Consider the following 23,365-nt stretch of genomic DNA (forward strand, 5'->3'; position numbering starts at 1 on the left):
TATTAAGTAAAATCACAGTCAGAATTTATTAATTTTAAAGTCAAGATTTGCACATTTAAAGCAGATTTTGACAGATGAAAATGAAAAATGTAATGTAAGTTTAGTCAAGGATCTTAATTTGATTCATCTTCAATACAGAATGATTAAAATGACATCGTGCATGGGCTCAGTGAAATTTACGGTTGAGTTGACATAAGGATTAATTAGGCTTCAGGATTTGATATGATACATCGGACGAGGCAGGAAGTTGTCAGGACAGGTCTGCACAGCAATCAAGTCAGTAAGTCAAGAAAACCTTTAGTTACAGCTCCATGATCAGATTTAGCACATTTAACATTCATGCACCATGACGAAAAAGTAAAGTTGTTGTTTTTTTCTTTTCTTTTTTTGTGAAGGTGTGATGGAAGTATTTATCAAACCTCCAAGAAATACACTTATGTTTTCACCAAAGATCCCCCTGAGGAGGATCACATGTCCTCACTAGCAGTAAAGAGTAAAACCTAGTGTAACTGGATTACCTTTAAAGGACCAGTGCGTAAGATTTAGGATCTTTTGGCAGAAATGGAATATAATACTCATATTTATGTTTTTATTAGTGTTTAACGAACTGAAACTAAAAAATTTTTTTTTTTTCATTACCTGGAAATATCCCTGTCATATCTTAATAGACAGTGGGTCCTCTTCTACGGAGTGTGCCATGTTGCACCGCCATGTTTCTACAGCAGCCCAGAGGGGACAAACTAAATACTGACCCTAGAGGGTGTTTTTATTTTATATTTTTATTTTGTGGCCACCGTAAATTCTCCTTCTCACTTGAAAGGGGAGGGTGAGCCAAGGGATGTTTAGTAGGTTGCAATCTGCAAACTGACTGCTAGATGCCACTAAATTCTGCACACTGCTCCTTTAAGAGCTGCTCTTATTTGATCACAAGTTTAATTTATTAACAACAGCCAATCAGAGTCAAGGATTTTTTTCTACATGTGCTCTGCTATTTATTCCCTTTTAAAAATCCCCCACACTTTTACCCAGTGATACAACTTGTAGTTTATCTGCACCAAAAAAAAGGGTAATTTGCATTTTTATTTGTGTGAAATAAACAGTAATCTAATATATTTATGAATATATTTTATGTATTTTGGGCTGAAATAAAAGGGAGCAACAACAACAAAAAATAGGACAGGAAAGAAATTGTGCTGCTGGTAGACGAGATCCAGAGAAATGAACAAAAAGTGTGTACTCACCTCTTTCTATGTAGAGCAGCCATCTAAGATTTACTCTTTTTAGGAGCATTTTTAAGTCATAAGAAATGTGATAAATAGCTTTAATTCTTAACTCTTCCGGTCTCTTCCTCTTTGAATACTGCCTGTCTTAATGTGATTACCGTAGTAGTTTCTGCTGAGTGTCCTTAATGTTAAACTTGTTTTATCGTTTTCCTCACAAATTGAGATTTTGCTGCATAGATGTTTTTCTTTAAACATGCACCTTGTAAAAGCAATTTAAATCTCATAAATCATTATTCCTTTCACAAATCTGAAGTGACAGCCAGATCTTAACCTTGATGAATTTATTGCCAAGTTATTAGTTATATGCGTGAACATGAAATTAGCTTCACACTTCTTTATACAAATGAGCGAATTGAAGTGTCTTGACACATTTGAGACATAAAAGTTCCACCTTTTTAAATGAGTGCCGGTGTCTGCACAATCTGAACGACCCCATTGGCACACGGATCCTATCTCATCAGGCCTCCATCACCAGCTCAGCCCTGCTCAGACAAGCCACGTTGCTTTGGTGTGACATCAGGCGGCTGTTCAGCCAAAATGCACGGGGGATTTGTAATTAAGTGTAAAAGCCTGTACAAACCATTTGATCTTCAAGTAAACAAAAACTAAAACAAAAAAAGATTTGAGAAGACTGGACTTAACTTTGAGTTGTTTGGTTGATGATACAAGTTAGTGTGTCACCGTCAAGTATCATCTGAGTGCCATGTTGATAAAGCCAAAGCATCTTTTGATGCCACGCAGTTGACTGCCCCTTGCAATCACTCCGTTTTCTTATTTGTTGTTTGCAGGAGGAATCGGAAGAAATTTGGAGAGAATTGTTACAAGAGAATTTCCAAACTGTACTAATGTCTAAGACACAAGCTCTGTTAACGAGTAAGTACTGATTGTTGTGTTTCAATTGTGCTCAAATAGTTAGCTTTGTAGGCATTGTTTTTTCTTCTTTTTAAATTTTATTTTTTCATGCCGATAGCTGCTATCGTTCAAAATCCATTTTTTAAATCACACGGATAGAGTAAGTATCTAGTTTACAGTACTTGATAGGGATCAACCCACTGAGCCAGACTTGGAGGGCCTTTAGTTTGAGGGCGGTGAACTGCTGAAATGAGCTAATAACTGCACAAAATGTTCACGTTGTATCAAGACTCCCGAGCTCTTTACCACTGCCATGGATCAGACATAGCTAATAATGGTATTGTATAAATATTCACCTAAATTTTTCCTTTTTTTTGTTACTCCCTTTCACACATCTGTATGAATCTTTATCCAAATAATATATAAATAGTTGGTACTGAAATAAGACATTTCAACAATACCCTTCTATAGAATAGAAACTGAGAATAAGGTTGACATAATGTAAATAGGAGAAGTACCATTAATTTGCAGTTTAGTACAAGAGAAAGAATGTATACAGCAGGCTTTTATTGTATAGAACTATCATGAGTTGCAATATGGATATCTGGCCCGTGAGGAATATTATAATGATATTGTACAGGGTTTGAAATGATGAATTTAATATATAAAAATGTGTTTTTCCATCTTACTGTACTTGTTGTTGATGTTTTACTTCTAACTTTAATATTTTCCACAAACAAACAAATTGACCCAGGCTATAAAATCTTCCAGGCGTAACCATTTTATTTTGTTTTTCATGATTTTATCTTTTTTCTTTATATCCTGAATGGATAAAACAACCCAAACAACAAGGAGTCGTCTTGCTCAATAGGACAGAAGGATAATTAATAGGTTATTCAAAGTTTTGTTATCATAGAATTTGTCAAATTAATCGCTTCAACTTTATGCTCTGGATAAACATTTACCACCCTAAAACTGGAGGTCTTTGAGTTGTAAATATAATGTGTATGTATAAATCTGACTGAAGTGAATGCCTATGAGACCGAAACATGTGGTTGGTTTTGCTCTGTAAGATAACATGGTGCTTTTTATGACTGTTTCTGAGACGATGGTGGTACTCAACATGAAGGTTTGGCCTTGGAAATGGAAATATTGACAATATGTACATAGAATAAGAAGGGGTTTAAATCTATACACTAGCTTCATCCTACTTTATTATAAAGTCACTGAGCAGGCAGTTGTGTGTTTCCATGACTTCAAGTCCAACAAAAAGCTGTATGTTCCCTTTTCTTTTCTTTTTTTTCTTTTTTTTTTTTTTACAGTAGCATGCCCTAATTATTTGATAAGACTATAAAAAAAATGACATTTGGGTATATATATATATATATATATATATATATATAACATGGTGATTTTAAAGTTTACTTGACACATTAAACAAATTATTAAACACCTTGTCTAATAGTCTAGTTGTGCAATGGCCCAAAAAGTTGTGCATGATATAATCAATGATATTGTTCCTTTTTGTCGATTATATAAAAACTGTCTCGTTTTAAATCACATTTCTTACTGTGAACAAATTGCCATTTTGAAAATGTTCAAAATAAATGTATTTTTATATGGAATTATGCTTTTCTGTTATGCATGCATCCCACAGTATGTGTTGTAATGGAATATGGAGGATTATAATATGATTTACACTCTTTCTCCAGCAAAAGGATGCCAAGCCAGACTTTTTTTTTGGCTGACACTGAATGAGAAATGTCTGTGGTGTCGTGACAAAAACCTGAACATTTCAACGGGTTCGAGCAGCTTTGTTTTTACATCATTTTCCCAGTTTTATCTGACACGTAGGTGCCTTGTAGCAGCCAGTGTATCGGCCTTTAAATGGTCTCACAGAGGCTCTGAAGCTTTATGGGCAGAAGTGTGATAACACCCGTGTGAAGATTCCCATCTGACATTTAGACCTGCTTCATCACTCTATCACTCAACCCGCATGTTTCTATTGAATGGGAAACAATTACTGACGCTGTAGTTAGGTGACAGGAAACAGATGATTTTGTAAAGGAACTTTATATTTTCTCCTTCTGTTCTACGATTTAGAAAAAAAAAAGCACATTCAAATAGACAGCGAAGTCGGAGGACAAAAGCGTGTGTTTGATTGGCTGAAATAACTCCTCACATTCAAAGCTGTGGCGAACAGGCCCTTGTTCCTCTGTTTTGCATTTTGTTTGCCACTTCACCAGCTTCATATCGCACACCAATCTTCATCACTCCAACAGTCATCAATGCCCCGAGTGCCTTATTCTCGCTCCTGCTCTCAGTCTGAATTAACACCAAGGCCTTTCTCTAACTGCCCTGGGATGTTCGGCGGTGCACAATCAAATTGAACGGTGACAATCACTAATGGATGATTCGCTGCAGCCAGACACTGTAATGTAGCACTCAATGAAAGGAAACATGCTCATCAATTTCACACTGTGGCTAACACAATATTGCTGTGGGTTATTGTTGGGGGACATTTTTCATTCATGCTGCTACCTGGACAGGGAAAAAAATCTTTCTTGTTGATTGTGTGCGTGTGTGTGTGTGTGTGTGTGTGTGTGTGTGTGTGTGTGTGTGTGTGTGTGTGTGTGTGCTGATTTTCTGGAGAGGGGATAATTAATTTGTTGCACAGTGGGAGAGCAAAGGAACCAGCCCATTAGAATCACTCCAGGCTACTTGATGCTTTTCATTGTCCTCTTGCTCGGCCCCATTGTATCATTCAAATTGCTGCGCTGAAACTTTGCCCATACTAAGCAACACTTGTTGACAGAGAAAGCAACTAACTAATTCCACAAAGTCAGCGTGCCTTTCAATCAAAACTACCAATTTGTGACAGACAACACGGTTAGCTTTGCCCTTCATGAAGTTGACTAGTAGTCCATAGTTAACTGCTTTTGTTTGAGAATGACTTCCACACTGGATCATTGTTGTTTCTGCTTTATTCTGCAACCATGTTTACTTCGGCAAGATTAAATGAAAACACAGTAACAACCCACTGAATAATCACGTCACTTGTAATGGATGAGTTGTCTAGCCTCTCAAGAAAGAGAAAATACTGCAGTTCACATTTCTAACATTTCATTTTTTTTCCTAATTAAGACGCATTTTAAGTAGCTTAAAAGAGCCCAAAAAAAAAACATCATGCAAATATGTTCACAATCGTATTCATAGGTTAATTATTGGGAATTAACAAAAAACATTATTAAATAAACAACGAGCACAAAATAAAACTCATCTGATGATCGTGTGGAGAGTCCAAGTTTGTCTGAAGACGAGTATGAGTTTATTTATGCTTCAGGCTCAATCTGAGGATTGGAGGGAAGAAGTATGAAGAAGCCTCGAGTCAATTTGTCTTTCTGACACATGATGCTGACAACACTTAAAAAGAAAAGTTTGATGAAGAACTACTTCAGTACTTATCCCAAAGAGACAGCGGCTGACCAAAGCTGTGTGCGTAGGCTGAGCCTTGTTGACAGGAGATACGTCTTCTCTATGTCTGTCCCCCGCAGCGAAGGAGATGAACAAATCTGCAGCCTTTTGTCCACCGAGTCCTTGGGGCCAAACCTCGAACAGACTGCAGGCTTCTCTGCATTACTGTAAACTGAGGAGACGCCATGCGTAGATGCTGGTATCATCTCGGTAGATAAACAGTCCAGAATTAATCAAAACGGGTTTTAGCCCAACCTGGAAAAGAAAACATTTCTCCTTTCAAACCAAGTGTAGATTCAGCACCGTCCTAAAAAGAAGGCACCACAACCTTCAAAGCGATATCAGTTAAAAGATGAGAAATATTTTGCAACTGTGTCAAGGAGCCTTTTAACTTTGTGATGGTAAATCTGGTGTCTTCGTCGTCGTAGGCGATGGATGGCAAATAAACCTTGATCTAATAACTAATTAATCCAAGTACAAATATGTCACTGAAGCACACTTTATTTTACTGCATTACAGTGGAGCTTCAAAGTTGTTCAAAGGAATCCAAAAATGTACATTTTGTTCTCCTTGTAGAAACCAAATAATAGAAACCATCCATAAGGATAAGAATCCATATGGATGGTTTAGATCTGCCAGAACATCGGTGTATAATTTGTGTTAAAGTAGGTTCAACATTTATGCTGTTGGCATTCATTTGGAGTCCTTCACTGACACTAAAAGGACTTCTTTGAGTCTCCTAAACAAGAGGGATTGCTCAGATTCTCATCTACTGCGTATACCTATCTACTATAATCCTCTGTTCTTATTTTTGTCATGACATATATAACATTTTGAGCGGCAGCGAGACAGGCATGATGGAATACACAGATCTGGGACTAGGAGCCCTCCTTCATCTCCTGGATATTGCAAGCTTTCATTTGATGAGAATCTGGTGATAAGATTTACTGATTGTACAGAGCTTAATGAATCTCCTTCCCTCACTGTCTTACTCAGATAAGCTATTTCCACATAGTTGAAATAAAGCAAACTTCACAAACACAAGTCCAAAAACAGAAATAGAATATTTTTGGAGATATTGTTACACATCGCTCCCGTGCTGCCGTATGATATTTTTATATTTGAGAGGACGCAGCTGTAACCAGCTGAGACAAATCACTTTTACTTCTTCCATTATGGATGTACATTATTTACATAAAAAGATCAATGTCCTTGCAAAAATACAAGTATTTCAGTCAAAAAGTGTTCCTTTTCAAGAAGCAAGTATAAATCTGTACAGTCTCCTCAGAGGGATTAGGCAGCACAGTGTGAACTGGTCCATCCATGCATGGGTAGCAAAACACTCGAGACCATTCATTGTGACCGTGGTTTCATAGCTTGCTGGAAGTAACTGCCAAAGAAGATGTATTGCTTTCGAGTCGGTCATAGACTCTCAACATTAAAACACACGGGGCGCTTCATCAGAGAGCTTGATGTCTGTGTGAGATGGCAGGTAGCCTGGCAAGGGAGAAGAAAGGAGAAAAAACAGGAGGAATTTTATGTAGCTATCTGCATAAGGGTGTATTTTTTTTTTGCAGGCAAACACATTTATCTTGGATGGGTCGATTGTTCAGTTTCGAGTAGAGGTAAATCAGCCGGAACTTCATAGATATTTCTTGGTCAAAATGCTTTCGCCACTAGGCTGCTTTCCTGCCGCACTAATTATGTTATTGGGTCAAATAATCCACCCAGACGTGTCATCACTTCAGCTCGCACTTGATTGTGCTTCACTTACCTGTGCATACTAATACCCCGCGATGGCAAACTCGGATTGGCAGACACATAAATAAACAAGCACATATTATATCCCGGAGAGTGGTATGACAATACATGGGGATGAAAAATAGCATCAGCACTTAACATTAAGTGAATATCAAGCATCTCTTCCCTGTCACTGACATTGTTTGCGGCCGCTGTTCCTCTTTGCTGTGGCTACTTTCTATCTTGCTTTGCAAACATGTTATTTACAAAAGATCATTGTCTTACTATGCAGATGGTTTTGGGTTTTTTTTATGTCGAGGTTGCGAGGTTTCCGTTACAAGCCAAACAATAAAAGTTCAAGCGTTATCTGTACTTCAACATACTAAATAGTACATTTATGTGCAAGACTAGCAGAGGAAAGAGAGTAAATGCTTCAAGCTTGAAGTTTATTTTTGTGAAAGCCATTTTGTCCTCAGTGTTTTGTATGCAAAGAGCCGATTCGGTCTACTAATCCAACGAGAATGATTCACTCTTCACACACATCAGTCTCTTTAGTTCAGTTTGTGATCAACTTTGTAAATTTCCAGTGAACAATGCTAAATGACTTCTAACCCACAATCCTGCCAATGCTGTCCAGAAGATCACACCAGGAAAAGCCTCTTTTTGAATGTGTTGTGTCTACAGTTTGGTTTTCAATTGAAGTTTATGGAAGTGTAATGTGTCTTTTCAGCTTCCTCATAGGCGTCAATGTAAAAAGATTTTTATAGGAACTACTTTATCTCGAAGAAATAAATGAAAACAATTTACAGTGCTGTGTGTATATTATCCAAAGTAAAGGTGAAACTGTTCCCAGAAAGAAAAGAATTTTGTCGGGTTTTTTTTCCCACTGCTGTTAACACTACAGATGAAATTCCACCTCCAATATATCTGGTAAGTAATCATGTGATTTTAATCATAAGTACACCAACACTTTGGTCTTCTTGGACACCCATGTCTATTCAATGTGCATGGTAATAACCAGACCTCTTTTACAAAATAGTACCACACAAAGAGTGACGGAATATAATACTAAATGAGGAACAGACCTTCATCGTCCAACAAAAGCTGAAAAAAGCTAAATAAACCCTGCAGCTTTAAGGATGAAATAGAAACATACATACCTCTGCTGGTTGAGTCCAACTGTACATCCACATGATCGAGAGAGGTCAGCTTGTCCCCCTCAGGGTTTGGGATGGCTATCGAGGTCACTGTCGGGATGACCTCTTGTTCTTTGTCGGGCTGCTCCGCTGTGTATGTGTTCATGCCCGGGATCTTCCTGTAGGTCGTGCAGAGTGGGGGGAGAGAACAAAAAAACCAAAAGAAGATTTAAAAAAAAAAAAAAAAAAAAAAAAAGGCAAGTTAATGGAAACCTGCCATCAGGTCTGTTTCACTAATGCTTTCACTAAGCATAATGTGTCACACACTATTTTTAACTGTTAGGGATGGCAGCGGATTGCTTGAAAGCTGGAAAACTAGGGCATTTTGCATTCCACTGGGCATTGCTCTCTCACTTTCATATTGTTCACCTAAGTTTTCAATCAATTTTTTATCCTCTCAGATGCATCCCCCAATTCTGCTTTAAAACTAACATCTTGCATTTCTAATTTCAGATCCTCCCCTTGTGACATTGTGCTGCAGCTGCTGCTGTGACATTTGAGGGAGCTTAAGAAACTCACAGTTGATTTCTTAATGTAGTAATTCCAATCCTGCAAGTTCAAATTAAGTAATGGTTTACTTTATAATGAGTAAAATTTCACAAACTAAAGAGGAGCTCAGCCCTTCCCGGCATGATAGGCATGGGATTACCTGCAGCGGAGGATGCTATTTACTGTATGTCCCTCACTGTATAATATATGTTGTCTCAGGACTTATCTCCTCAACCTTTCCTGCCATTCTGCCGAGTGTGCCTCACCTTGAATGGTTGTGTTTAGCATTTCCGAAAAGGTCAACCCTCACATTGTCAGATAGATGAATATTGATAACTGCAGGACTCTGACACCCATTCGGCACTCTGGGAGAATTGATTAGACTGTCATTCCCTGTAATATTCTGCAGATTGAGACAGAGGGGAATTGTCTTATTCCTCAAGCTATTATTGTGTCGCCGACGTCCATAACTCAGAGATATATGGAGTCTGAATACTTCTGTAAAGTTTTAGGAGTTCAGCAGTTAGGTGGTAGCTTGTAGATAATGGGAGCGACTGAAAATGTGGCTGTGCAAATACACACACACACACACACACACACACACACACACACACACACACACACACACACACACACAGACGCACAAAGCAATATAACATCTTATCACAAATATTTACAGTGATGTGTCTGAAAATCTGAGGATTAAATTGCACACATTCAGCCAAACTGATCTCCCTTTGAATGATCCCTATGTGCAGTTGCAATCTATTGTATCCGGCATACTGTACCTTTTAAATTTATATATTACGAAGACAGCCAAGCCCATCAGGACGACTGACACGAGCATGATGACTGCAGTGCCGCTGTGGCTGCTATGACTGCTGTCCACAAGAGGAGCTTTTAAGGAGGGAAATGGAGAGAAATGAGTGCACATGCATGTTAAATGAGGACAAATGCATATTTTTGATGTCTTATATAAATATAAATTGTACTATAATCCTATTACATATCAGGGGAGAATCTGAAAATTATAATAGGGAGAGCTAATCAGCACATGAGTACATGCATTAAAAACAAATAATACACCCATTAGATACTTAAAGACAAAAAACAGTCCGTTGATCAGTTGTGATTTATAGATTTTAGTTTAAATTTGAAAGTGAGTTTGTTGTCGTCTCCATCCACAAACTGGAAGAAGTGCACGAAGTCTGACCTCAGACGACCTGGAGAAGGCGGATCAGACTGCCGTTTGTTCAGGTTGGTGTGCGGCAGACTCACCTGGAGACAGCTGTGTGGCGTACACGTTCACCTGCACGCCGGGTTTGAGTGTGAACTGGATGAGGTCCTGGTTCAGAGCACTTAGCAGAACCTGAGAAAGCTATGAGGAGGAGTGACAGAGCGGAGAAGAGTCCGTTAGTAGCAGCTGTACGGCAATATTCCACGGTCATCAATATTTCAACTGCAGTCATTTCATCCAACAGCCTGAATTATGAATCTGAATTTTTGCTTCCTTCTAAAGAGGAGCAAATGTTGATGTGACATGTGGAAAACCAAACCTGCTGCCCTGAAACCGAACAAGCTTAAATGGCGTATGAGGGCGTTCTGCTTGTGGTGTGTCAGTGACATTTAAAAAAATAATAATCTTTTGCTATTTTTATCTCAGCAGGAATTTTTTTTTTACCTGTATTTTTCGTCAATATACCTATATCAAAGAGAGTGTGATTTACCCATTTAAAAGTTGAGTGAGGCAGCGTTATTGGAACTCAAAGTCAGTTTTAATAGCATCAAATAGCTGTTTTAATTTTTCTCCCTACAGAGCCTCGCGTTTTCCTGTTTTTCACACCTTGATGAAGCAGTCATTTAACAAGAGACCAAAATGCCTTCCCAGTGCCCATTTGAGTCCTTAGCCATGCTTCACTAATTCCATCTCGCTCTTTCTAAAATCTTTCCACTGGTTAAAATTAGACTGCTCTACACAGTATGAATAATTACTTTTTGTTCTAGTGGCATATCAGGGTCAGTAAATCTATTACACATTTTAATAAGCTGCTCCACACATAAACTCCACACATCCACATGTGTATGTGTGGGCACACACTCACTTAATGCCTCCGCATCGCAAGTCATTCACTGGAGATGAGAACAGTGAACTGAAGATTTATTACCCTATTGTCTGTGAGGTTCTGCCAGGTAATCAGACAGGCTTTAGATAAATACATCTCTTTAATTCCCAGTCCAGGCCGCTTGGCCCAGTTTGTCTCCCTTCTCGATGGTGCCAATTATATGATGCATCAATGTAATTAAATAGCTATTAACTTGTAGCTCAAGACTGACTGTGAGCCAGCAGAATTATGTTTACGTGTGATACATCGCGGTCCTCGCCGCTATGATGAATAAATGAGCTTGTCTACCCTGTGCTTTAAAAACATCTCTATCTTATTGTTTCGTTCATCTCTTTGATAGCTTTCCATAACATGATAAGAAATCAACTTCCAAGAATCTTCTTACGCAGTAACAAAATAATAACAGCCACAAAGCACGGCGGCTTTGATGTTGTTTTCATTATCTAAAGGTCTATGCAAATTTCTAAACTTCTAAAAGGTGGCAGTGAGTCAGACAACTCGTTCTGGGATACTTTTTATTATTTCACTGATGTTATGGATGCTGTTTCAGTGCTTTTACACGGGAAGGCATTGCCCTCTAGTGCTGACATGATGCATTACTCTTCAGGCAGCATTCAAATAAAAGGTGCATGTGTGGGGACACAAATATTTAGCACAAAAAATATACATCATCTCGTTTGAGCTTCTATGAAAGAATGAGCGCAATCAAAGAGAAAAAACGTGTTTTTTTTGTTTGGAGGCAAAAAAAAACAAACCTAAATTGGCCATTTAAGTTTGTGAGGCATGATTAAAGCACTCTAAAGTCATGAATACAGTCAAATTAAGAAGCAGCTCTTTGATTGCATGACTCTGGTATGTGGGAACTACACAAAGAGAAAGTATCAAGCTGCCATTGAAAGTGCGGAGGTGTTTGAGATGAGATGGGTCCTGTGTGCCTGCATGCTAATAACGCTGAGCCAATTCCATTCCTCTTGTTCTCTGTGTTTTCCACTTAATGGACCACACCAAAGTTTGAGCATGTTTTAGCACAATTACCACAAAAAAATGCACAGTCCTCATTACTGCTGACCTTTTCCGAGGCGTGACATCGTATTTTTCCCACCCACCATGCAGCCAGTGACATCCATTCATTTCACCGCGGTATGAAAATACATTTGCAGAGACTTTAAACTTGGCTGATTTCGGTAATCCATCACAATGAGCATCATGTCTGCATTTATTTGTGTCAAAGCTAACCTTACTGTTGCGCGGCGATGGAGTGTAGACTTTCCAAATCAAGCTGCACTTAAAACTGTCTTTCTATGCAACGATAATGTAACTGACAAAAATAAATGCGGACATGATGCTCATTGTGATGTATTGCCTCACCGAAAACAAGTTTCCAGCCTCCACAAGTAGATTCTCATTCCTGACTGCAATAAATTAAAATAATGGCTCATGAAAGAAATGATTCAAACGTGAAATAATAATCATAAAAGATCTGGAAAACAATTAGTAATAATGCTGAGTAAGTTTGACTTTTCACCTCTTGTACTGCAGACTGTCTGTCTCAAATACATAAAGTAAATAAACTGGACCCGGGACTAATAGTTAGAGATAAGACTGGAGATATTGTGCAAGTATTGTCTCTATTTATTCTATTTGGTAAATGCTGTGGACAAACAGAGACAGTCCAGTGAGGATGTAACGTTTTCTTTAAATATAAGATTACCAAAACTCCAAATATGGCTTGACTGTCCAAGTCAGTGAGAAACTGGAGAAAGAATCTGAGATAATTGAGGGTGATTGTAGTGATATTGTACATGGGAAAGCCAGATAAAGATTACCAAAACAAAAATAAACAAAAAAAGGTTCTCATGGACAAAATTTATGTTGGAGGCAGTGTGGTAAAAAAAAAAAAAATGGCTGACCATTTTCATATTTTTGTCCTTTAACTTGTGACAATTATATGAAAAATATTTAAAATAGTGTAAAAAGTGGACGGCATGCTGTAGCCTACATGTGACTATAAAACATATATAGCCCCTTTTACATTGCTGAAACCGGCTCTACTCTCCTGGACTCTGCTCGCTTTTGGTACTTTTGACTTTCCACTGTAGATTAAACCCTTTGCAATGCAGCGTCATTACATGAAACTACAGTGATGTCATCACACACTTGTTGGTTACTTTTGTTGGCCACAAAACAGAGGGACATCTGCACCCCCTCAGCTGACCACGGTGTAGTTATGCCAGTTGCCATTAACCAGGTAGTCAGGTGATTAAAAAACATTGCGGCTGCTTTACTAGTTTGGAACTTCTTACTTGGAATCACAGACACACACTTGGACTACTGCTCACAAAAGTTTGTGCAACTCAGTTGCTGATTTTGATCAAGCGACAAAACTTGGAGTACTTATACCGCGTACGTCTCAATGCTGCACTCTGTCAGCATGCAACAGGAGCAGTCTCAGTACTTATTGATCAAGCCTTATAGCTCCTGGAACCAGTTACTAATCATAACTTTAACCCAATGGAAAAAAAAACCACAAGTTTAAGTGGATTCAAATCGGGTTGTGGAAAAGTGGAAAAGGAGCTGAGCTTATCAGTGAAAAGCTGTTGCTGTATGAATATTGTATTGTCTGTAAGAACTTTCTCATTGTGTTTGAAAATATCAATAAAAACAAAGCAGGAAAACAAGATGTAACCTTTTGGTGAGAGGAACACCATAAAACACATTCTCTACAACCGCTAACTCAACAGTGCCGTATGATACTCTAAAGTAAAGGACGTATTCTCCTGGGACCTTCTCTCCAGAGACTCTCTCTTTACTTCTCAGCTTACTTTTTCTTGGATTATAGAAACCCACATTCTACTGAGCATCTGTCAGCAGGTATTATAATGATTTAATGAGACAGTACCTGATCCAGGTGCGCCCACTTTTCATCCACGGCTCTGTCTCTCGCCCTCCTCTCAGGCACAATGAAAACCTCTGCTGTGGTCGGTAAACCTGGAAGCACTGTGACCAGGAGCCGATCCTCACTGATTCCTGTGACCTTTAATCAAAACAACAAACCCTCATTAAAAAGGTTTTTTCATTGACTTGGAGGTCACCTGTATTAATGAGTAAATACTTTCTGCTTCCTGCTTCACACATCATTTGCCCAAGTACCAGTCACTGTCAACATGTAATGCACGAATCAAGTGCAACATGCAAGCTCAATTTGACAGTGTTTGGTAAAGGCTGGGGCTTTTAGTGCATTTATGCCGTAACCAGAGGTCTGCTGTCAGTTTCCTGGTGTAAAGCTTGGTAATATCTGACAAGACAGAAGGTCAAAGTGAATGTTTCATACTGAGGGCTACTGTAGGATATATATAGAGCTCAGTAACCAGGTCTTTTACATAACACGCTGCTCTTCTGACATGCCCACAGTGTCTGAAAGGGAAAACCAGACACACTTAACAACAGACAGGCTCTTTTTACTTGGAGTTTTGGTGTTCTCTCACCAGCAACGGGTAACTGAGACAGCAATGCTTTTACTGCCCTTTAGTGTTTTGACATGTTCGGTTGAAAGCCTGCACTGGTAATAATGATTCCAGGCGATGTGCTAAGTCAGCGTGCAGAGGTTAACAAGTAATTACACAGCAAGTGAGGTTAAAGACACCACAAGTAGTGGAGTGAAACACTTGACAAGATCACATGCACACATTACAAATGCTGCATAACAAGAACAGAAATGTTATTGGCTCACTCGACAGGGACTTTGAGTTCTTCTCTCTACACCAGTGTAAAGTTGCTAATTGCCAGAATCTAAATGAGGTCTTTCAGACTTTACTTCATTCCTGAGTGTGTTACGGACTTTATAATACTAGCAGCTGAAGAACTGACCTGAACCATGCAGCTCTTTACGACTCTGCCGATGTCCTCTCTCCACTCGGACACCCCGGGATTCATCTCGTCCAAATTAGAAGAAAAGGCCAAAATATGTGACCGGAAATAATCTGAAAAACAGATTATCTTCAGTCTAACTTCACCATGTAAAATCGCTCTGTGCAATAATCCACTTCAGATACTTGAAATAACCCTTACCGTGATTGTGAGGTCAGTTATGTATTTTCATCAGAAAAAAAGAGACTCTAATAGACTTAAATGGCAAAATGATTGCCAAATTGAAACTGACAAATAGAAATAGACATATTTCTGCCTGGAAGTCCAGTTTGTTTCATGCATATTTGGTTCCCGTGTCCTTCCACCCTCATTTTGGAAATCTGTTGTTGATTCCTGTGCATTTATCATATTGATCTTGCACTATTTGCAGAAAGGAAATGAACGGCTGCTCGCTGGAGATTTGCTATCCTGCTAACTCCTTCACTCTTCAAAGAGAAGCCCCGGGAATTTCACGAACTTTGGCAATTCCCTATGAATTTTGATCTTTGGAAAGTATTTGAGCCAAATAAATGGTGTGAACGTTGATGTATAGCCTATATGCGTTTGTATCTGTGTACAGTATGTAGTTTTTGTGTTACCCACTCATGGGTTGCCTTTGTCGAATTCTGTATATTGTAATCGTATGTGCTTTTGTTTGGATGGTTTTTGATTGTGAATTAATTTCTTAGTGAGATCAATGATGTAGGCCTTGAGCATGTACAAGTTCCATATGTTGTTGGATATGTCTATAAAAGAAAGTAAAATATTTTTTACAGTAAAAGTTACTGGCAAGGTGATTTGTGAAATTAGACGTAGATAAGTTATTATCTGCTTCTGATTTTCCAAGCTATTGTCAAAGTATAACTAATCAATACATTTTTATTTTTAAAAAGTTTAATTCCTGACATTACAAACAGCGATTTTTATTTAAAAAGAATCTTTTCACAGGTTTCATAAATTTGTTTTTTTGGTGCTTTCAGTCGTATCTCATGGCCTTTGATTCAAGGTTCAATTTATTTGTTATTCCAGGCATATCCATAAAAATACACATACGATGGATTGAAAATATTTATCTTAAGTCAAGGGTGCAAGGAATTTAACACGCATCATTTAAAACATAAAAACAATATGAGTGACAGTTAAAAGACTGGTGCAAAGCTAAAAGTGCAATTCAAGTAATTGTCCAAAAGGTTTTTGCATAACCAAAACTCTGCAGTTATTTAACAACTTAATCATCACCACAGCAACTCTGCAAACTACCTTCTGTAAAAAAAGGCTTTGAGTTTTGGCTGAAAGCTCCAGAGCCTTTTTTAAAATGTCAAAAGGCCATGACGTTTTTAAGAATTGTATTTATTTACTCTCAATTTCAAAAGACAGAATCGATTCCACATTTTTCACTTCACTATGATATAATTAGGCTGTCTGAGTTTCATAAAAAAAATATTACATACCATAAACTGCCAAGCTCATTTGGTCCTGATGGACAGTATTACCAACTGAAGCCTGAACAGTGACAGTGTGACTTCCCTCCTTGGAAAAAGTGAATGACGTTGCTCCATCGAGGGTCACGACAGGCTGAAAGGCAGACAGGCAGGAGATTCAATGGAACTATCTACCATCATGTCACTCACTAAGTAGAGGGCGTGGTGTCGAATGAGAAAGTGAGGCTTACCTCCGTTTTGTTATCAAACCACCAGTAATAAATGACTGTTCCCACATTACTGGGCCGAAGCACTGTTGTCAGGTTTACTGCTTTGTTCTTGATGACCACTGAAGGAGCCAACAGCTGGACCTGCTCAAGTTGACCTTTAGAGAGGAAACAAAGTCACACCTTTTATTAAAGTATGGCTAATCATGGTGCTTCCATGGTGCTCGAAATCTAAAATCTAACCAGAAGCTACGTATTTAACCATATTCTGGCTCAACAATGACTGCCTGCGACACACTGTGCATATTGTGGAAGCTGATTGCACTGCAGGAGTGGTTGGACAAGATGTATTGATGCTTTTTGTGACCATGAGAATGTCACCACTGGAATCCATTATAATGAGTTGAATTTAAGGCGACTACCGGTGTCCTGCTCTGTCAATGAGGAGACAACAAACGGCTGTTTTTTACACCTACGCAGGATGAGTGACACTCTAAACTTTGGATGGAGATTTTGTATGGCGTCTTACTTTAATGAGGCAATTTGAAGCTGCAGAAGAGTCAGGAATGTATTTGCTCGAGTGTTTTATTATATTGTGCCTTTCTAAAGGCTCACAAGTTGAAGTGTCTTGACCTCTTGGAAGGCTGCTGGATCTTACAGTCTGGGACTAGTCAAAGATTAAGGCTGTAGCTTATATTGCGGTGCAGTCACTTTGTATTAATTAAACAGGAATTAGTCCCTAACAAATTCATTTTTGTGTCAGGAAACTGTGTCAGCTATACCCCAATACAAAATCCTGGCCTGAGTTTAAGGGATATTACATGCTTTTGTTTGTTTAAGCAGCAGCATATGAAGGATAGTTTACTGGTTTTGACTCACAGGAGACGTGGAGGTAGAGTATGACCCTGTCCAAGCCCAAAGTGTTGCTTGCTGTGGCAGAAACTTGGTAGATGCCAACTTTGCTGTACATATGCTTCACCCCGTCATCGATGGAGGTTATGTTAACATACGATATGGCGGTCCCGTCACCGAAGTCCACTGTTATACTTGTCATGGAGCCAAGACCCTTCAAAAATAAAATAAAATACTGTCACTCACAATGTGACCTCAGTTGTTTGTCAGTGTCCTTGCTGACAAATAACAGAGTAAATTCTCCATAATATCTACGAGAATGAGGTCCTGTTGTAAATCACGTCACTGCATATTTACTTGATACGCCGCCGCTCCAGCCTCTGTGCTACGTTTCTGACAGCATCTTGATATACAGTGCACTAAAGGAAAAAACATGCAGCCTACAAGCATTGCCCTAGAACAGACACTACTGTTTCTTTGTTGAAGTGAAGTCAGCACCTCTTCTAGAAAGACCAAGAAGGTGACATTCCTCCCCAGTGTTGCGACCAGCGTCCCCTCACTGGTGAAGAGCTGGAGGCCCCTGGGAGCCTGGCTGGGGCACTTTTGTCGTCTGGGGCTGTACCTCAACAGACTTCCCTCGGTGCAGTTGTTAGACAAAGCCTTGCGATATCTGCAATTCATTAAAGAAAAGTCACACATGAGCTCTGCATGACTGTAAAAGCAGACACACATGCACACAAGGGGAAGACATTCATTAGAGATATACAACAGTGGCTCCCGACATTGTTGTCTCACATTCCCCACAGTCCAGTACTTTTACTAACTAGTTTTCAAGCAGTCCTCAGTTGCAGCATGTGATGTCCAGAGTGGTGGGAGGTAGGGTTCCTTCAACATATCACACTCTCTCCTCTCATCTGGATTAAAACCAAAATGTTCCCACAGCGGTGCTGGGATTTTTGGCTTTGCAACTAAATCATTGATCTTCATGTCAATAGATGCTCATCAAAATACAGTCAGTCAAAAATGAGAGGTTAAGCGCGTCAAGATAAACAGTCAGTGGCGCTCATGTCCCCTCGTGTCATCAAACCAGAGCAAAAGTACAGGACGAAATAAAATGACATCATCAAGAGCGCCAGTCAAACTTTAAATGGCAGAAAATGACTCAGAAACAGTGATGTTTGTTTCACTCGGCTGTTTTTATACAGTTGATAACTAACAGTTGGTCAAAATGATTGTGATCCAGCGATTATGAATTCATTGTAGTGGGAGGTATGCTATGTGCAGTCGGCATAATGTGGCTGGTAGTTTATTGTTATTGTTGCAAATATATACTGAAGATCAGCCTCATGCCAATTTTTAATCCTGTTTGTGCTCTGATTTTCCTGCTTAAAACAAATTTGTGGATATGTTAATTCATTTAAAAAAACAAACAATTTATTAGTCACCACAAACTTTTTATGTCCACCTCGGTGACTGTAGAAATACCCTGTTTCAGCATTGAACATTAATGTGAACAGTGCGTATTATGAAAACAATCATTTACACACAGTGAAGCAGACGATTTAAAAAAAAAGAGGCTGGTTTTAGAAGTAACGAAAGACATCTGTGCATCAACTACTTCTGCTGCGGAAGTTATTACGATCGAATCAGGCGTACCCCGTGGTGTTGAGGAAGCTGTCCCCGGTGATGCAGTTTTTAGATGTTGCTGAAGGAACGAACCAGAAAGAGAGAGTGCAGCTTCCATCAATCTGCCTCTCAAACCCGTAGTCACTGTTTCAGAGAGGAAAAGAGACACACCGAGGTCTTATTAAGATTTGTTGTCATTCATTTAAAATGTCAAATAGAAATACTCAGCTGAAATAGAGTCAATAAGTGCATGTCTGCTGCCTACAGAAATGTCCGAGGCTAGCAGCTCCAAGTATTGATGTTTTATGTAGCAAACATTTAAAGCAGAAAAACACATTGTCCATGTTTACAAAAGCTATCATTTTGCCTTGGCAAAGTCTAAGGGATGTGTTATAATTCTTTCATCACCATGAGAGCAACACAATCTCAGGAGCCACAAGTCTTTTAGTAAAGTGGTGTTTAGCTTTCAATCAGTGTCAGTCATATAAGAAAGATAAAAGAAAGTATGAGACAAAGTGAAGTGATACACAAGTATTCAAGTCATTTTTGTTGGACATTCAGAAAAGCGATAACAGAGTCTAGACTCACTGTTATTTTTTATTCTGTAAATCTGTTGAAGTACACTTGAAAAATGCAGCAATATTCTGCTATTACAGATTTGATTGTGAGGTTTGGCCTTCAATATTCTCAGTAAATCATTCCTATACAAATAATTTGAAACAATGACCATGGAGCAATGTTTTATAAACTTATGGCTTCCAAACGAGTCATTGCAGCACAATCATAGTTCATGAATTAAGTTTTAGTAGCACATTATTTAAGCCTTGTCTGATGTGCCATGCCACAGAACATCAGTTTGATTATTTGTAATTATTCATATTTTTGCCATATTATTATGATATCACTCTTGTATGCGTTGCAAAAATATGCCCTGCAACAACTGACTTTTTTTTTTATCAAGTTACATCTTGTTGACAGTGTACAAAAAGTTGACAAAAATATTGCAAAAATAGAAATGACAAGTTGTGAATTATAAAATATGACTCTTCAAATACTCATCTTGTTGTTGCCTTATGTTTGCTTCGCAGACTCTGCCTCTGGAGATTGATCAAGTGTTGTGCACTGGATTTAATGAAGTGAAAAGAGTATAGCTGCACAGAAGGGAACTCACCACTCAAAGTCTGCCTCTGTGCACGGGCAGGAGTCTGACATCTGGGAAATATACTGATCTCTGGCCTTGACACATCGAACGTTTGCTTTCAGTTTTTGGAAGATTCTCTTCATTCCCATGATGCACACTTCGCCCTGTGATAAATAATGCATCATAAACATTTCAGAGGTTCTTATTCTTTTCTCTTTGCCATCTTGCTTTTATTGTGTGACTAAATCAAAGAGATTCGCTTGAGTTTAGTCAAACACGGAATCCCCATGTTATCAACAGTCAAGTACCTGAAAGATCCCATTACCTCATTGTTTAACTGCCATGTCAGATAATCCTCAGATGTGCACTGCTGTTGGAAAATGGACCGGAAGTCAATCTTGACAAGCTGCCACTCCGATCGATGACTGAAATGACCAAATATTCTGCACAAACAAGTCACAAAAATGAGGTCAGAAACATTTGGTATATGGGGCAGAGTCAAGAAAAGAAAGCTGGAATATGAAAACCTTATAACTCCGCTGATTTAAAATGCACTGACTTTAATCCACTGTGGGAGAGGAACTCCTCCTCTGCATCTCAGGCTTATTTCCAAACAACATTAAATAAAGTCAAGGATATTTATGGAATCCTCTAAGTCGTCATTAGGTTAATATATAATTAGCCAGTGCAGTAATTAACCAACTGGAGACACCATCTCTTCACGGTTCCTTCCTGTCCTTACGTCATTATAAGGGTGTCCTCTCCAGGCTCCCCCAGCACCCCATCAACGTAGAGCGGAGAGGAGGTGAAGCTATATTTGTCCCAGTTTCTGCCCTCATCAAAACTCAGCCTGAGGGAGAGAACAATGGTTGGATCATAGACAGACCAGCTACAAATAGAGCAGAATTCAGTGAAGAAAATCCTCAGCAGGAAAGCAGTCTCACTCCTTGTTTTGAAGATTGAATAGTCTCTAAAAAGATGCTGTGCATCCTTGGAGAGCCTTACCAAATGTGTCTAATTGGCAGAGGTGTGTGTCGGATGGCCACCAGAGATCCTCCTTGATTCAGGAAAAACACACTGTACTCTTCCTGAAAAACCTACAGACACAACCAGCTCTACTTTATCACAGCTGAGAAAAACTCACAGTGCCAACATAAGGAACATGCATGCTCACACGTACACAATAAACAAGCAGGAAATCACAACTGCTCCTAACACAGTCTCAGTTGTGTGAATAAATAAAAGTGTCAAGCAAGTGTTGCTCTCTTTGTTGATTTCTGGAGTCTTAAGCCAGTAGCAAAAATCTGTATGCTCCCTTTGATTTATTTGTTTTAAAGATCAGAGATGTGCAAGGCTGGCTGTCAAACCTCTCATCTTTAGTTCTTTGCAAAGGCACCAACGACTGAAAAGCGAGATATGAAAGTTGCCATTGGATCCTCATATTTCTTGTTGTGCTCTCTTGTTTTTAGTTCAGATAATGCCTGACAAATGTCATCTTTTTTTAAAATGTCATTCTGTATATAGAGTGAAAGTTCGAGAGAAGACAGAATTTAACACAAAAGCCCTCTATTTTGCTGAATGGATAAAAATATATGAAAAGAATAATACGATCATACTTAGCAAAGTAATGTAGAAAGTACTGCTGCAGCGATATATGCATTGTAGAAGTACCAGTATCACAAAATGTTATGTAATGTTAAAATACTGTACCTCTCTCCAGGTGTTTCCAGCATCAGATGTGATGAAGATACTGACATTATTACTGGTCAGCTCAGGTCCAACCACACCTGAATACAAAACCAAAGAGAATAGCTCTATTTTTTTTTATCTTAATATTTTAAGTATGTCATTTAAACAGTAACCAGGCAAATCAGTATGTTTATTTTTTTTAAATTGAATGTTTTGTCCTTCTTTCCACTGAAGTAACACTGAAGGAACAGCTGTGCAGAAAAATTACATTTCATTTCATTTTGTTAAGTGTTGTAGGCTGAGTAAAACAACGCAGGGAAAAGAACTGAAGAACGGATTCGACTGGTAGTGCTCAGTGATATGATCAAAGAACAGCATTAAGGCAGAGAGTAAACAACTGTTGGGCTGTGCTAAAGAAGAGCACATAAAATAATCTCCTCACCCGACGCTATTATAATTCCTGGAGCTGAGTCTTTGCTGACAATGTTTCCCGAGGTGTAAGGATTCTCCGATACATGAAGGTGTAGATGCAACGAGCAGTACGGCTGCAAAACACAAAGGAGATTAGTTTTCTGAAGCGAAAAGGTATAAATGAAAGGCTTGACACAGATCTGGTTCATGTGAAGTACAAGCCATCATAATAACTGTCCTGAATTAACAGTGAAGCTTTTATTACTCGACAATGATTTCGCTATTATATCTTCTTTAGACATAATTGATACGTGTAACTGTTACTATGAATTTGCTGCACTTCAGCACACTAAAATGATCCCAATAATTCTGATACAATATGTTATACAATGCAATATATCAAAAGATATGATAAAAATCCTTGCCAAACTATTGAAATAAATTATACTATCAGTGTTAGCTATATTAATACAAATAATATAAGAATGGTTGGGTTTATGAAATATAAGGGACTGTTATGTTGAGACTAATTCATATTTGATATAAATGAGTAAGATTTGCCACACTGGACAGAAGATTTGCTAAATTAGGGGAATGGTCTTTTCAGTTACAAACATTCAGAGCTGTGTTGCTATGACACAGATATCGTTGATCATGGTAGGGCATGATTCAGTGCAGCATTTTTGTGAGAAGATAATGGAAATCCAAATCTATTTCTCGTCAGTGGCCCACTTACTTGTTCACAATAGACCGTGTTTCCCTGGAGATCGGTTGTTGGAGCCTGAAGAAGACGCCAGTCTCTCCCCTTGTTGTATGTGATATAAGTTTTGACTTGGTTCTCAACAACTTTATTTGACAGGAACACCCCTTTAATCCCGGCAACCTGCGAACATGAGAGACGGAGAGCGGTGGGGGGGGGGGGGGGGGGATAACCA

The 23,365-nt window shown here is 38.7% G+C and overlaps 2 protein-coding genes across 2 annotated transcripts in view; one reads left to right on the plus strand and one right to left on the minus strand.

Annotated features, from left to right (window-relative positions):
- The window catches only part of LOC138617644 (VPS10 domain-containing receptor SorCS3-like), a 44,270-nt gene extending 40,769 nt beyond the window's left edge, over positions 1-3,501 (plus strand). Inside the window, exon 27 of the mRNA XM_069692801.1 lies at positions 2,072-3,501. Within this exon, the coding sequence (XP_069548902.1) occupies positions 2,072-2,136 (65 nt within the window). The 3' untranslated portion in view covers positions 2,137-3,501. The remainder of the gene's footprint in view (positions 1-2,071) is intronic.
- A 1,600-nt stretch (positions 3,502-5,101) lies between these two features.
- Positions 5,102-23,365, minus strand: part of LOC138617645 (VPS10 domain-containing receptor SorCS1-like) — a 44,853-nt gene continuing 26,589 nt past the window's right edge. The window contains exons 10-27 of the mRNA XM_069692802.1: positions 23,167-23,313; positions 22,462-22,564; positions 22,041-22,117; positions 21,336-21,427; positions 21,073-21,180; positions 20,656-20,773; positions 20,361-20,494; positions 19,220-19,333; positions 18,062-18,233; positions 17,591-17,777; positions 16,736-16,869; positions 16,515-16,638; positions 15,025-15,137; positions 14,057-14,191; positions 10,313-10,412; positions 9,823-9,931; positions 8,510-8,664; positions 5,102-7,106 (exon numbers count right to left, since the gene is read on the minus strand). Of these exons, the coding sequence (XP_069548903.1) occupies positions 7,048-7,106; positions 8,510-8,664; positions 9,823-9,931; positions 10,313-10,412; positions 14,057-14,191; positions 15,025-15,137; positions 16,515-16,638; positions 16,736-16,869; positions 17,591-17,777; positions 18,062-18,233; positions 19,220-19,333; positions 20,361-20,494; positions 20,656-20,773; positions 21,073-21,180; positions 21,336-21,427; positions 22,041-22,117; positions 22,462-22,564; positions 23,167-23,313 (2,181 nt within the window). The 3' untranslated portion in view covers positions 5,102-7,047. The remainder of the gene's footprint in view (positions 7,107-8,509; positions 8,665-9,822; positions 9,932-10,312; positions 10,413-14,056; positions 14,192-15,024; positions 15,138-16,514; positions 16,639-16,735; positions 16,870-17,590; positions 17,778-18,061; positions 18,234-19,219; positions 19,334-20,360; positions 20,495-20,655; positions 20,774-21,072; positions 21,181-21,335; positions 21,428-22,040; positions 22,118-22,461; positions 22,565-23,166; positions 23,314-23,365) is intronic.

The sequence above is a fragment of the Brachyistius frenatus genome, unplaced genomic scaffold, assembly GCF_029030835.1.
Source record: "Brachyistius frenatus isolate BFR_SWC_R1_liver_20210118 unplaced genomic scaffold, ASM2903083v1 Contig_13, whole genome shotgun sequence".
In the NCBI taxonomy this organism is placed as follows: domain Eukaryota; kingdom Metazoa; phylum Chordata; class Actinopteri; family Embiotocidae; genus Brachyistius; species Brachyistius frenatus.